General features: G+C 42.6%; 2 protein-coding genes across 3 annotated transcripts in view; one reads left to right on the forward strand and one right to left on the reverse strand.

Moving 5' to 3' along the window:
* Positions 1–15,073, reverse strand: part of LOC129867021 (RNA polymerase II elongation factor ELL2-like) — a 53,371-nt gene extending 38,298 nt beyond the window's left edge. Inside the window, exons 1-2 of the mRNA XM_055940121.1 lie at positions 14,737–15,073; positions 7,083–7,130 (exon numbers count right to left, since the gene is read on the reverse strand). Of these exons, the coding sequence (XP_055796096.1) occupies positions 7,083–7,130; positions 14,737–14,874 (186 nt within the window). The 5' untranslated portion in view covers positions 14,875–15,073. The remainder of the gene's footprint in view (positions 1–7,082; positions 7,131–14,736) is intronic.
* Positions 13,723–15,766, forward strand: part of LOC129867025 (peptidyl-prolyl cis-trans isomerase FKBP8-like) — a 56,110-nt gene continuing 54,066 nt past the window's right edge. Inside the window, exons 1-2 of one of the 2 annotated variants that reach the window (XM_055940130.1) lie at positions 13,723–13,821; positions 14,837–14,955. The gene's annotated coding sequence lies outside the window, so the exon portion shown is untranslated. The remainder of the gene's footprint in view (positions 13,822–14,836; positions 14,956–15,766) is intronic. The other variant, XM_055940128.1, reaches the window with a different exon arrangement.

Here is a 15,766-nt window from a genome sequence, read left to right on the forward strand (position 1 = left end):
CCTGTGAGCTGAACTTGGCAGTCGGACAGTTAGTGTCATCCTTGCCAAATGGCATCAGATCGACAATCCTCAGCACCTTGTCAGAAGAGCCTCTCTACAGGGTGCCAGGGCAGATACAATAGCCCCCTCTGTGGACCGGGCCCAGGCACATCTGCTGCAGCCTGCACACGGCCGGGGCCGGACGGCTCTGTGTGTTTGGAGATGTCAAATACTTTCAGGCTGTTGTAAGGTATGAACTGGACAGGAACGGAACAACTTGGCGTGGGTTCTGCCGTTAGAGCAGGACCAAGGGCACCCTCACTGGTGTCCATGAAAAATTCCCCCTTACACCATTTAGTATTTATCACCTTTAAATCAGGTTTAATAATGCTCTTCTCCGGCCTTACGTTTGGTGGCAGATGAGGAAAGAATTCTGGTAAAGAGATTGTTTCCTACAACTAACCACACATCTGCTAGGAAAGATTAAGTATTTTTTGGTGATGTTTTTTCTTCTTCTTGGGTCTGTAGACGTAAGCGGACAGGCAGAGATCCCAGCTCTTGTATTTAGCATGGCAGCAGTGATGAGAGCAAGCGCCTAGATATACAAACGTGATTTACTATAGTCTGTGCCTCCTGCCTCTGTCTGTACTGACACTGCTTGCCATTGTCCTCTCATCCCAGTCTGCCTCGGTCTGTACTGACACTGCTGGCCATTGTCCTCTCATCCCAGTCTGCTCAGTCATGGCTGCTGTGAGCTGCCTGTCTTTTGTTCTTGCATCTTCCCCCACACAGCTGAGTGCAATGGCCCGTCGGCCCGCCTGGATTATTCATGAACAGCATGGACGTGTGGTTGGCGGGCGGGTGGGAGAGGGGGACAGCACTGTCACGGTGTGGCTCCCCGCGCTGCTCGTGCATGAGGGATAGCACTCCACAGTCCCCGCTTTCCTCTCCCTCTGGAATGTGGTCAACACTAAAGCATCCCAGCAAAGGGACAAACAGAACAGAAAAAACTAGTCTGAGAGGAGGGGAATGGGTAAGAGCTGGTGCGAAAAGCATTCCCTCTCTGCATCTCTTCACAAACAGCCATATGGACACGCTGGATCCATGTGTACTATGGGGAAACACTACTAAGACATTCACAAAGAAAGGCAACGTTTTTCCTCTGGAGGCTCCACACAGAGCTATTGGTCAAAAAGGAAAAGAAAGCTTACAAGTGGCATTTAAAAAGGAAGGCATAAATCCAGTGACACATGCAGACAACTATAGAAGGCAACACAGGCAGACAATGCCTCAGGGAATATTGATATTAATTCCTGCTCTCCACAATCCTCCCACAGTTTACCGTATGATCAATGACTCTGTGGTGACTCAGATTGTGAATACAATGCGTTAGATCACCTCTCCTTTAAAAATCAGGCTTTTAGTGAGGCTGGCTTTTTGTTCCTGTGCTTCAAGTCAGCCTGACCGTTGAGGGGGTTGGTAGAGAAAGACTGAAGATCCACAGAGAGGAGGAGTGGGGGTCTGAAGGGGGTTGTGAGGGGAGTAGGGGGTGGGCAATTGTTGTGGCTACAACATCCCCCAAGGTATTGGCTCTTATGCCAAGCTAAATTTGCCTTCTCCAAGAGAGGCTGGGCTAATCTGTCAACCTCAGCAAACACATGGGTCACCAACTCACCCCCTCCCCTCCCAGCAGTGTTCCTGTCTGAGTGGATACACAGATAGGGGGGTGGAGAACACTGATGGCAGGCTTCATAGACAGCCCATTTCAACATTACATGCAGACACTTTTCCACTGGTTACTATAGTTACAGTGTTTGAGGATTATGTAGGCCCATGTCTCTACATAAGGCTTGGGGGTGGAGGGGCCCGTATGTGCTGTGTGATGTCGTGTTTTAATCAATTGTTTAATTACAGTGATCATGACCAACTTTAAGAATGATCCAAATACGCCCTTTACCGGACCTTGATTCCAAACAGTCGGTAATCCTTTAACAATTCCCAGATTGTAACATGGGAAAGTACATCCAAATCTGATTAATTTACGCAGAGCCTCAGAAACAAGACAAAATGGAAAACATGCACCGAGCTGTGACGTGGAAACCCAGTGTGAGCAGATAAGCCTTGCCTAGTGTATGACAAACAAACACTCATAAACTATCACATGCCCAAACACACAGTGAAACCTCAGTATACACCAAAGTCCTCTTTGCAGGCAGAGTATATCTCCCACTGTCAATGTGGTAAAGACTATCTTAGGTTGTTATTCTTCTTTAGGTTAAACAATAGCTCAGTCTGTAGTACTCTAGTGATTTGAGCCCTAAAAGAACACAAACTCCACACTGCAGACAAACTCTGCCCTTTGACCATTCCACTTCCCTAACCATGTTTGTTTACCGGGGCAGCGTTGCATGCATCCTGTTGTGCTGCATTTTGAAATGGCGGAAAAAGAATGGATGTGGGAAGAGTTCGAGGAACAGAGGCTTGCTCTTTCTTACATCACATACTGCTTTCCACCCTCGCTGATGGACACTTTGTAGCACTAGTGCTTTCAGTGATGTTATTACCCTCCAAATAGGTAACTTCTGGGTCAGTCCTTACTGGTTTACAGAATGGTGAGGCATCTTCCATGAATGGGATTAGATCCAACAGGATCTCATTGGTCTAGCCTATTCTTGTGATATCATTTAAATAGCCATCATGATCCCAGTTAGATGTAATAAGCATTTGCTAAATTGGCAAGACTTCTCACAGACGTATTTAGAATGCCTACATTCTAAATTCTACATTGATTATATGTCGGCCAGGCATTCTATTCTGATGTCTCGGCAACGTCTTGCCAATGTGAAAACACTCTCCAAACTACATATTCCCTACGCATTTTGATACGTCGGCCAAAAGGTGTGCGTGCTTTTTGGGATATTCCTAACACTGTTATTGGAATGTAAGGAGAACACTGAGACTGTACAAAATTGGGGGCTGGGTGTGTCAAGCAATCTTTCTAGTAGATTTTTGACCTGTGCTAATAAACAAAATGGTTGACCAAATACTGTATGTGAGCTGAGCTACAACAACATCCTGGAACCGATATTCATCCTGGTGAGGATACCCCACACACTGAGGCTGTGCCAGGCCAGACAGATCAGTGCTGCTGGGAATCAACGGTCTCAGTTCAATGCGCCAAACAATCAAAACTCTATACCTTCAGTTCCATATCAGTGTTAAGTTACATGTTTAATTGCTACACAAAAACGAGCTAAAATATGCTCGCTAAAAGCCCTTGTGCGATAACTTGGATAATGTCATCATCAAATGACTACTTCAGAGCTACATTAGCAATCTCAATATCAGAGGAGCTTGCTAAAGAAAGAGAGCCAGTCTTCCCTGGACTGGGAGATGTCTCATGAGGCTTGTCCCTCCGATATGTGATCCCAAAATGGGGCCAACAGCTTTGCCAGTCAAAACAGTGGGACTCAGACATGCAGGGCACGCAGGGCTTTTTGCCTAGCCTGACACATCTGGATGAATAGAGCGGCGTGTGCCCTTTCAGGCACACGTGGGACGACTCCCCCAACCTCTGGCTGAGCCACTGGGAAAGGACCTTGCTCTAACTGCATTCCTCTTATTGTTATTCTAATTAGCGTTCGGGGGGAAAAAATACTGACTGACGGGCGTGCAGACACACACACACACAGAGCAAGAGCTCATTTGCAGTGAGAAAGGGAGGCGGAACGCTCTGGGTGGGGGTAGATGTCTCCCAAGCCAAGGCACGGGGCGAAACGGCACAATAATCTGAGGGGCAGACGGGAGGGGGCAGCTAGCTGATCCTTCACACACAGTCGTCATGAGAAGATCTCTGGGAAGAATGCTCCCTTCCTCTACTCTCCTCCTCTAAGCCCCAGCCAGTCTTCAGTTCGATAATATCTGGATGGTCTGCCCAGCAGCTATGTATATCAACTCTTATATGCAACGCATTCCCCATATCTGGAGGGGGATGAGATCACCATCAATGTGACACAAAACACAGAAAGAGACTGCTCTGCAATATATAGCCCAGACAGATTATAGAGCGCACACGTTTTTAAAACTGTGGCTGTAACACTGTATTATGGCATTTCTGGCAAGAGCAGAGATCCCATTTTGAGGGCATACTGTACCAGCAAAACAAAGCTTAACCCAGATCCTTTTTCTAGTTCTTATTTGGAAAGCTGAGTGGGAAGCAAAACAGGAATCTCATCATTTGCAAGAAGATTTCTGGAGGCAAACAGGAAAGTGATCACACTGCAGGATTATGTGATAGAATTCTATCGCCGCACAACAGAGCCATGAGGAAATAGTGTGCCAACCTAATCCAAAAATCATCACTATCCAATCTCACAAATTGCAATATCTCTACAATGAATATCTCTACATTGTCACCATATGGCACAAATACTGTAACAGGGCTCATTGGACAGAACTCTTGCTAATAAATACAGCTGCTCCCTTAGGTGTGAAAATCAACTTGAAAATAACACGCTGTTCATTTGTGTACATGCACTCGACATGAGAGATGGATAATATGTCCAATGCTGTGAAAACGCAGTAAAAAAAATACAAATCACCACGTGTCCTATAATTGGAGACCAAAGAGAGCTAAGAGCTAATAAAGGATTCCATTTCTACTAAGCAGACATAAAACATGCCAGCTAAAAGACTACTTTGCCAGCACTGAAGGAAAATAAGCACTAGGATGTGAAATTCCAGACCATGAGAACCCAAACCTACACTGAATAAGTTCCTAGATCCCAAGTGACGATTTCAAAGTAATCCAGACCTGAATTCCTTTTAGACTGAGAGCTTTTGTGAAATGTGAAAAGAATTTCACATAACCCTCTCGTCTTCACGTTTATTTCTTTACAGTTGCGTCACCCGCTCCACTTTTAATTTGTTAGCTTACATGACAAGGTTGTTATTTCTTTAACCACTGCAACTGAAAGCTCTTTACTGATCAAGCTTTCACATTTTCTTCCCTTCAATAACGTTCTGAATATGACAAGGGTAGCTAGTTGTTATGAGCAAATGGTTGGAACCTTATCACTGGGGGGGGGGGGGGGACACACACACAATGTGGGCACTTGTCAAGCATGAGTGACTACACATCACCAGGTGATACATAGTTGGCCACATAGCCAGAGGAAATCCGTGTGTCAACCACAGCATGGCATTGCTTGATATGGGGACTAACTCCTAACACCAAAGGTGTTGGAGAGAGGCCAGCAGAGTGGTTATGGGAATTCCCTTGGCTTAGTGGCACTGGAAATGGAAATGTGACATGAGCTAGCAAGCCCTGAGACAAGAGCAGGTATTGTTTGAACTGGTAGGGCACGTCTAAGAGGACACTGCCACCTGTCACAAGAATCGCCCCACTCTTCATCTAGGCTAGTAGGTTTTTGTAATATGCTCTAGATGAGATGGGCAAGGACACTTTACTGTACTGTTGTAAGGCACCTTAGCGCCCACTGGTCCCCCTCTGTCTGGTGTACTCCTCCAGTCTGCCATGTTCACCAGCCACCTCCCCCCCACCAGTAACAGCTTAATCTGCTCTCCCTCCAACGGCTGCAGATAGCTCATTAATGCCCAATCGGCCTGCGCAGGGGGGCACTGTCAGAGGGGGAGGGAGCCTATACTTGAATTCCGCCAAAGCAATTTGAATATGTAATGTGCCAACAAATATATAATCACAAAATCCTATTCAGTGATTAAAGCACACTTCAATTACACACTAAACAGAACGACTGACGTTCCCTATCCGTATTCATCTCGTGTGTTTTGCATATGTTCAATTACACTCGCTGGTTTGCATATGCCTTAGATAGGTAAAAACAAACCTAAGCTACATTCTGTATCAGAGTACTTTATTATTTTCTGATGAAGCGCCATAAAGAACAGTGCAGACAGAGGGAGAACAATTCCATGGCTGCCATAGCATCCCCCTTTCCTCATCTCAGCTCTTTCATGTCTACACAGAGACAACAGGCGTGGAGACATGGGGCTCCCTGGGGTTCACCAACTCCCCAACCTCCTCCCCCTCTCCAAACAAAGCCTTTCCAGTTGCCAGCCTGACCCAGTAACCTGGCTAGCTGCCTGAGGGTATGGTGTACCCTCTCTTAGGGCTCATGTGAGCGCACAGGCCAGCGTTTGTGTACAGAGCGAAGTCACTTTCGTCAATGCAATCGGCTCTTGCAGGGATTAGAGCAGCTCCTTTTAGACAGGGCTGATTGTGTGGTAAATGTGCAGTAGGCTAGCAGGCAGCGCTGCGGAGGCTGCTCTAGTGCCCCGGCTAATCTGGTTGGACACAGGCATCTTTCTTTACTGCGGTTTCACAGGAATGTCTTCTCCATTTCACTGCCAAGTGTTTCTATAGGTGATGTACTAGCTCTGACTACACTCAGCATCAAGGATAATATGACACAGAGCTACATTCAAACAAACCTGCATTGCAGTATTTATGCAATAGCAATATTACCTTTTTCCCCTGTAGCCAGATAAAAATCACAAACATGGTCCTGGAATATTGTGAAAATACCAGCTATAGGCTTCCAGTTTTCAGAATGACTGGCAGTACTGTACTTGTGTAAATAAAGACTCTGTATAAACATTGCTGTGGCAGGACCGATTAAATCCTGTTCTAAATATAACATGGAAAGAGCTATCTGAAACATAAACCTTAACTCACATGCCACAAATGCAAAAGGAGGCCACATTAAACACTGATAGTCTCTTTGTGAGGCAGTCAAGCTTTTAATGTATTTATAATGACAAATATGAGAACTGCTCCATTCTACTGTATATCCCTGTAAGGCAACAATAACCACCAGCTGAAGAATAGAACAATATCCTCACAATATGTGCAATCTAATCAGGCAGGCCTTCAGGGTTTAGTCAGTGGATGCACATGCATGCAACTGAACTGGCCTCCTGTTTCAAGCCATTGGTTTTGGATCTCATGAAAAATGCAGCGGAAGAGAGGTTGCGAGTGCTGCCTGTACGGCAAAATCAGAACTAATTAAAGCATTTCATTTCTAAAGCCTTAGAAAGGGTGTGCAAAAACACATTCATCTTACCCCCTGGCTCCCCTTGAAGCAAACTGCTGGCTGATTTGGTAAGGATCCCTGGGAAGGAGGAGAGAAAAGGGGAAAGTGGTTATCATTTAATATAACAGACTCAAGCGTTACAGGTAAAATACAATTGATCCTAAAACACATCAGGTAACATTTAAAATGTTGAAAGGAAATATTGTTATTTCATATCTGGTCAAGATAGGCTAGCAAATACCTTTTCTACAATTGCACGCTAAATACTGTCAATTTCTCACAAAGCAATCACCCTTTATTCATCAAGCTAACAATGTATTACAACAGTACTACTTAGTTCAATTAGACCAGCGGGGAAAATTATACCCATTAGCAAACTATCACAATAATTAGAGCTTCCTTACGCTTATTTGCCCCAATGACCAGCGTACAACTTCTTAAGTGTTCATTCAATAATAAAATGTGCTGTTAAGGCTTTGTGAGTGTGCTCATATCCGTGGCCCCTCGCCAGTATCATGGTTCTATACGGCCAGGTCCACAGATCAAGGGGCTTCACTGCTAATCTGCACTGGAATGTGTCTGATTAATCAATCTAGAGCACAGAAACCTTGTTTCACTCAATCAGTTCTCATAGTCAATTGAAAATTGGAGACAGAGGGGGGGAGAGAGAGAGCGCGAGAGAGGCGTATCAACGGAAAAGCCTCATCACAAAGCTTTTAGAGTAAAATCCCTAATCACTTTCTTAGCTGATTACTAATTGTACCTTCGTTTGCAAGTGGGCTACATTTGATCAGCCGTTAGGTTTGTGCAAGTCACAATACAGTCGTTCATGTACAAAGCTGTCCCCCAAATAAGCCTTTATCTAACCGTAAAGAGGTGACCATGCTGTGCATGCTTCAGGAGTTCCTCAACAGTCAAGCATCAGTACCTTCATATGACCAGAATGTAACATTGAAGAGAACAAAAAAAACTCTTCTCTGCTCTCTGAGATACTCCTAGCGATGGTACAGGGTCAAGAGATAAGAGTCACTATCTGAAAGTTACAGCTGCAGCCATGGTCAACAGGCCTGTTTATCTATTATAGATGGTTTTGGGAGAGATCATCATGCTTCTTTCTTTCCCTCTGGTCATTGCTTAACAGGCCTACAGCTCACCTTGTATTTTAAAGTGTAGGCTTATTAGAGATCTATTTCTTTTCATGGGTCAGAGTTGCAGGATAAACGTCATTAACAGAGGTTAGGGGCTGGCACTTTGCTCCTATAGTCGGAGTGAAACCCATAACAACCAGACGTGACCACCTTTGCTGCTTTTCGACTGTAACACCAGTGTTACACTAGAGCAAAGCACTTAACCCTAATTGCTCCAGGGCCGCCATTGATAATGACAGACCCTGGCCGTGACCCCACTCTCCGAGGGGGGGGGGGGGGGGGGGGGGGGGGGGTTGTGATATGCAGAAAACAAATATCCTGAAATAGGACAATATATAAGCACCCAAATTATTTTTAAAAACATTTGGGGAATGTGTGTATACAATCTGATGTTATACTAGGGAAATTGTGTTTGTATCTAGGGCTGACAGTGAAGACCTGTGAAGAGCAGAATCAACAACCTCTGGATAATCAAAACAGTTGCTTTGTGAGAAGGTTTTAACCGTTGAAGGAGTGCGCCAGTCTGCTGAATGAGGAATATGATCAGGGCTCTAAAGTCCACCCCTTTTGGTCACATATGCTCCAAAATATTTTTCTACAAGAACTTCCATTTTAGTTAAATTTTAAAAAATTGCTAGGTAGTTAGCCAGCTGTAGGTCGGCTGTACCTGCGCCAAAACTACAGTATTTCTAATTTTTTCTCTAGTTTGTTCTCAGTCTTCTTTAAAAAAAATGGTAAGCCAACATGTTGTCAGCACAGTTATTTCCATGACTGATCAAAACAAGTTCTCATGGCTCTCTCATGTCCCTCTGCAGCAGATGAGCAACTTGAGTATTTTGGCGAGTAATTTGTTTGGAGCATCGAATTGCAATACAATGCCAGTATCGAATCGCAATAAATATAGAATAGTGAAAATTGCAATACATAATCGTATCGGCATCTAAGTATTGTGATAATATCTTGTCGTTAGGTACCTGGCAATTTCCAGCTCTAATTATTAGAGAGAAACAAATTGTTCAGAAGATATGACCTATATGTAGGCACTACATTTTTTATTTTGCACAGTGGTGGGCCGCATTTACACATTCATAAACCATGTCGCGGGACGTTTTAAAACTACTCGTGGGCCACTAATCATTTGTTTACACCTTGTTCGGTTAGCTAGCTGACAACAGTAGGAAAATGGTGCTTTTACACAATGTAGAAACCTAATAGTCCACAAATGACTAATTTCATTAACAGGTATGTGTGTCAACATTTTAGGTTATAATTAACAATGTCTAAAGGGTTTTTCATTTCTAAGGCACAGCATGATGTGCTTCAAAAAATAGCTAGAGTTCATATAGGCTTTATCTCAATCAATGTAAAAATCAGCTTTTCTGGTGCTCCTAAATTTTATGTTGTGCTCCTAACTTTAAGTTGTGAGTGCCAGTGCTACCAATGATATATATATATTATTTTAGAGCCTGGCATACAATCAACTAAAACCCACAAAGAATTTATACATGAGCTATACATATTTGGTTAAGAGAAGAAAAAAATATATAATAATAATCTACTTTGACTGTTGAAATGAGAGCAGAATTAGTCTACATTAGTTAGACAAAACACCTGTATATTTTACTCTGTATCTGTTTTTACTGCAGCAGCCTACATTGGCCTTCAACAGATGAGGAAGTTACCATGCATTGTCATTGGGGAAAACAACCCCTAGTTCTACACCACCTAACGGACCAATAAGCTCTGGAATTGAGCGTGGTTTCAAATGTTTAAAAGGACACCAGAGGACAATGCCACCCCTATTTCAATGTAATTCCTGTTCTAGAGCGGAAATGCTCGTTTAGGTTCCACCTCCGAAGAATGACGCAGGCTACTTACACACATTCACGAATTGGGGAAGGGAAGGTGGTTTCCACGTGGAGTGGAGAAACATCAATAAATAGCTAGCTATACTGACAGCTGTCAGTACCCTATCTTGCTAACCTTATTTAGCTAGCTTTTGTTATCGGTTGTTGCTGGGATTTTTCTTTACTACACCATATTCAGAAGATTAGCCAGCTGGCTAGGCTGTGGCTGGTGCTGGATTTTTCATAAGCATTTAGGGAAAACACAGATGGAAACCAGTATCTTTGACTTCGTCATCTATTGTCATCTCCAAAGTTTTTGGCATTTTCCATAAATTGTGGCAACGAATCCACCACAGAAAAAGTAATAAGATGAAGCTCCGGTAATATGGATAACTACTGAAAGGTTTAGAGACATGCGTTTTTCTACATTGTAATGGACACGGTGCAACCTTTGTTGTAAGTGGACTGAGAACACATTCTCATTTACAGCAACAACCTGGGTAATAGTTACAGGGAAGATAGGCTGCTGGTATGTGGGCTGCTGGCAGGCTTTGGCTGCTGTATAGTAAAGCCAAATCAGCTCATGGTTCACAGAGGAAAATAAATGATGGGCTACAATGACTTTGCCCATGATGCACTCTGCAAATCACATGTAACAACACCCTGAGCGCATCAGACAACACCAATACAAATGTAAAATAAAATAATAAACAAGTTCCTTCAAATGTCTTTCGCAGGTGCTTTTTCATTACAGGACAGACACTTCTAGTTTCTAGCTGCACCAATCAAAGCAGTGGAGCGTGTAGTGAAGTAAAACACTGGTAAAAACCATTTATCTTGACGGGGGGGGGTGGGGGGGGGGACGGTTGGGGGGGGGGGTCAGATATGCAAAATGCAACTATGAAAATTACGAAAATTTTCTGATAAAGTGGCGCTGCAAAAACATTCGTTTACATCCCCTATTTTAATTTGCTCCACGGCTCAGACGGCTAAGTGGACTCAAGGCTGTTTGGCTCAGCTCAGTCACAAAGAGGAAGAACTTTGCAGCTGTTTTTGATTAAGAAACAATGCCATGCTCAGGGGTGGTAAGGAAACACACGACAATGACACAGATTTCTACAAAATGTCCCACTTCGGATTTCCTACTTCAATTCCAAATTAGCGCAACTGGCTGCAAGATATCCCTATTATTTATTTTACGTCGTTTGTCACCTTTCGCCCAAATGTAATGTATTCAGCCGGCAATATCGCATGTCCTCCATGGACCGGCTCGTACATAAAACATCCCCCGCAAAGGCGTCAGTTTCCTCAACTCGATTTATGGCTCGTTGGTGGAACAAAAAAAAAATGAAAATATTTCTGCTGTCTTAGGAAAAAAAACATTTTCCACAACCGTTTTTGGATTTTCCAACAACTTCCGGATGTTGCACGCCACGTCAGTCTGTTGTTCACTCCTGGCTGAGCTTGCACCACAACATCAGGAAGTAGCATTAGCCACCCTAGCACGGTGATGGAAAATAGTTTATTAGATAGTACTAATATTTTCCCTGTTTTTCCTCCCACCGACAAGCCATTAAATCAAGTTAATGAGGAAACCGATGCACCTTTAAAGCCTGAATGGAGGCTGTTGTGTACGAGGTCCATGGGGACACGAGTGTATTACCAGCTGGGCTGAATGAAAAAAACGCCTAGATGTAATACTTCATCAGGAAGAACTACGCTCTCTAGAGGTCTTGGCGCTAAAGCCCAACTATTTCATACTTTGACTAAAACGATGACTTAATGACTTACCCATAATGTTGCACAACGATTTACTGTAAGGTCCGGGCATCGTGTTTCAGTCTAAAAAAAAGTGAATTTTCGCTCTGGTGGCACTTTAAAAATGCAAAACAATGAGGGAGTCCTATTAACCTGAGTTGAAGAGCAACAGTATATAGTCCGTGACGTGAACAGGCAAAAGTGGTGAGGGAGGAGCGCACTTCTCAAATCAAACAGTTATCTGCACTACTCTCAACAAGGCAGCATGGTGCATCATCTGGCAACAAACATCATATCTTTTCCATCAAATATACACTACCGTTGAAAAGTTTTGGGTCACTTAAAAATGTCCTTGTTTTTGAAAGAAAAGCACATTTTTTGTCCATTAAAATAACATCAAACTGATCAGAAATACAGTGTAGACATTGTTAATGTTGTAAATCACTATTGTAGCTGCAAACGGCTGATTTTTAATCGAATATCTACATCGGCGTACAGAGGCCCATTTCAGCAACCATCACTCCTGTGTTCCAATGGCACGTTGTTAGCTAATCCAAGTTGATCATTTAAAAAAAGTCTAATTTATCATTAGAAAAACTTTTGCAATTATGTTAGCACAGGGGAAAACTGTTGTTCTGATTAAAGAAGCAATAAAACTGGCCTCCTTAGACTAGTTGAGTATCTGGACCATCAGCATTTGTGGGTTCGATTACAGGCTCAAAATGGCCAGAAACAAAGCATTTTCTTCTGAAACTCGTCAGTCTATTCTTGTTCTGAGAAATGAAGGCTATTCCATGTGAGAAATTGCCAAGAAACTGAAGATCTCATACAACGCTGTGTACTAATCCCTTCACAGAGAACAGAGAAAACTCAAATGTGGCTGTTCACAGATGAGTCCTGGTTTCAATTGTACCGGGCAGATAGCGTAGCGTGTATGGCATCATGTGGGTGAGTGGTTTGCTGATGTCAACGTTGTGAACAGTGTACCCCATGGTGGCGGTGGGGTTATGGTATGGGTAGGCATAAGCTGCGGACAATGAACACAATTGCATTTTATCGATGGCAATTTGAATGCAGAGATATTCCTTGACGTTATCCTGATGCCCATTGCCATGGAAGCCATTACCTCATGTTTCAGCATGATAATGCATGGCCCCATGTCGCAAGGATCTGTACAAACTTCCTGGAAGCTGAAAATGTCCCAGTTCTTCCATGGCCTGCATACTCACATTAAATGTCCCCCATTGAGCACTTTTGGGATGCTCTGGATCGATGTATATGACAGCGTGTTCCAGTTCCCGCCAGCAACTTTGCACAGCCATTGAAAAGGAGTGGAACAATATTCTACAGGCCACAATCAACAGCCTGATCAACTTTATGCTGAGGAAATGTGTTGCGCTGCATGGGACAAATGGTGGTCACACCAGATACTAACTGGTTTCCTAATCCACACCCCTACCTTTTTTTAAAGGTATCCTGTGACCAACAGATGCACATCTGTATTCCCAATTACTTGATTTCAATTGACTGATTTCCTTATATGAACTGTAAATCTTTGAAATTGTTGCATGATTGTTGTTCTGTGTAAGTGCACGCACATGACACTTTGGCAAAAAAGATGGCTTTATATTGGAGTTGCGCCTGTTGTTCACGAGTATCTGCACTCATTGTCTAGAATGGTCCCACCGAATCTTGTCTCCTTCCGCCTGCCTTACATCTTTGAGGACATGTATTTTCATTGTTAGAGGGACTATCTTTTCAATATAATAGAAACTCTTTGGCCGTGGGCTTTGAACAGAGCACTTGGCTCGATCACGCCTGAGAGGCAGCCTGGTTCCAAAACAACTGCAATCACCTTTCACCCGTAATAAACTCCTCCCACCAGCGTTACCGGGGCCAGATAATCGAATCCCCTCACGGCACAAAAGCACAGCAACAAAACTGCCCTGCCACCACCACCCAATAGCAACAAGAGACTCCAGGGTTGGGGTGACAAGTTTTCATGTCCTAAATAAGGTATTTATTTCTCACCAAATACACCACGTTTAGAATAGATATCCTTTGGAAATTTGAGTAATTTAGAAACGCGTACACATTATCCATGTCACATAGGCATATTGCTATTAGGCTAGGCCTACACATTTTTCTAAATGACAAACTGCAACATGTTATCAGAAACCATAACAGGTCATGTAGGCTGTTACTTTTGAAAGTAACACCATTGCTGGATAGATTAAAGCCTACTTTCGATGACCTACATTTATGTTACATTCAAGCTAAAAAATTAAAATGTTAATTGTTATATTTAGAGCCATAATAATGGTGGCTATGTCGCCATGACCTGTCTGAGACTATCCTAATGTTAAAAAGTAGACTACAAAAGTTATGAAACGACAATGTAGTTAGGTGCTTTATTCCAACATATCACGATAATTTAAAATACCTGCATTAAATTGTTAGTTTCTCAATTACGAATAGATAGTCCAAACATGTGAAGGCATATAAAATATGTTTACTTTAAAGCACCAATGGATCACATACATACGCTAATAATCTACACGACAAACATGCATCACACAAATTACATTTCTCATTATTTTTAGCGAAATCGGTGGCATTTTCCAAGCAATTTTAAAACAACCTCAAATTGTGTATTGGATGCTATGGCATTATTTCTATGAAGTCCCATATAATCAAGCAAACATAGCCTACTAAAACGGCAAGCTTTCCCATCGACCAATAAACCTTACACCTATACAGTGCAAGCACAAGGAAGTGTACAATCACCACATAGGCTACTGTGTCGCTGACACTTTTTGAACTTTTTACCCCAGTGGTCTACCTCTTTTCATTGAGATTAGACTAGTCGGAGGAGTATCCAATCAAACAAACACCTGCGCGAGAGTAAATAAAGAATTGTCTAGGACTTACCTTAAGATTCTGATAGGCTTCAAGCGTTCGAATGGCGGTATCGGTTAGTTTGACGTGAAAAAGAGTTTTATTTGGAGCTTTCTTGTTGATTTTTGCACAGGAGAGCCCATACCGATGCTCCTGCCTCAGCGCTGCCATGACTTCAACTGGGGTAATTTGGCGACATTCTCATTGAAACGTCACTTGGACCTAGGAGGAGTTAACATTGCCTGCGTTGCCGTGAGCACGTCACACACACACAGACACACACACACACACACACACACACACACACGAATTGTTAATTTGCATGTCTTTGAATGTCTTTGTTTTGATATTATAATAACAATGTCATATAGCAGGTTTGCATAATAATCCTTATCAGTTTTTTTCTACTAAATGAGAGGGGAAAACATATTGAAGAATTGCTTGTGACAAATTTTTGTTGCTGTTATGCTTCTATTGTAAATAATAATGAATATTAATCATAATCATTGTTATTACTATATTGCATAAAGTGAAATATATCATAGCATCTCCTTTCTGTGTAGCATACTACAGATAACTCTGTTTATAACCAAGGTTCTGATTCATTCTACAGCCCTGAAGTCAAAATAAATAAAAACATTATTATATCTTTTTTTCATCTACAAAAATAGCCTATAGTCTGTTGATCAGCTGGGCCAATCCCCTGCTCCTAGACAGATAAGGTGAAACGGACAGTGATGAAAAACTAGGAAATTTGGGTTAATTAAAGGTGTAATCCCTAACAGACAAGATGCTTTGGCAGTGGTTAAGGAGGTCTATCACAGCATTAATGGAGTCTTTTAGCTTGTCATATGGCCATTTGAGGTTCTCTATGACTATCTGAACCAGACTATCAACAACACATGCATCACAGCAAATGTACAGTACATAGCCTAGTGCAGTATGTTGTCTTTTGGCAATAATGTGAGAGGAGATAATGAATTCAGACCCCAGAGATTATCACTGTGAATGTTCTTGTCGGTTGTAGCTACTATGTGGGACAATATACCTCAGGAGATTTAAC

Source organism: Salvelinus fontinalis, chromosome 12, assembly GCF_029448725.1.
Source record: "Salvelinus fontinalis isolate EN_2023a chromosome 12, ASM2944872v1, whole genome shotgun sequence".
In the NCBI taxonomy this organism is placed as follows: Eukaryota; Metazoa; Chordata; class Actinopteri; order Salmoniformes; family Salmonidae; genus Salvelinus; species Salvelinus fontinalis.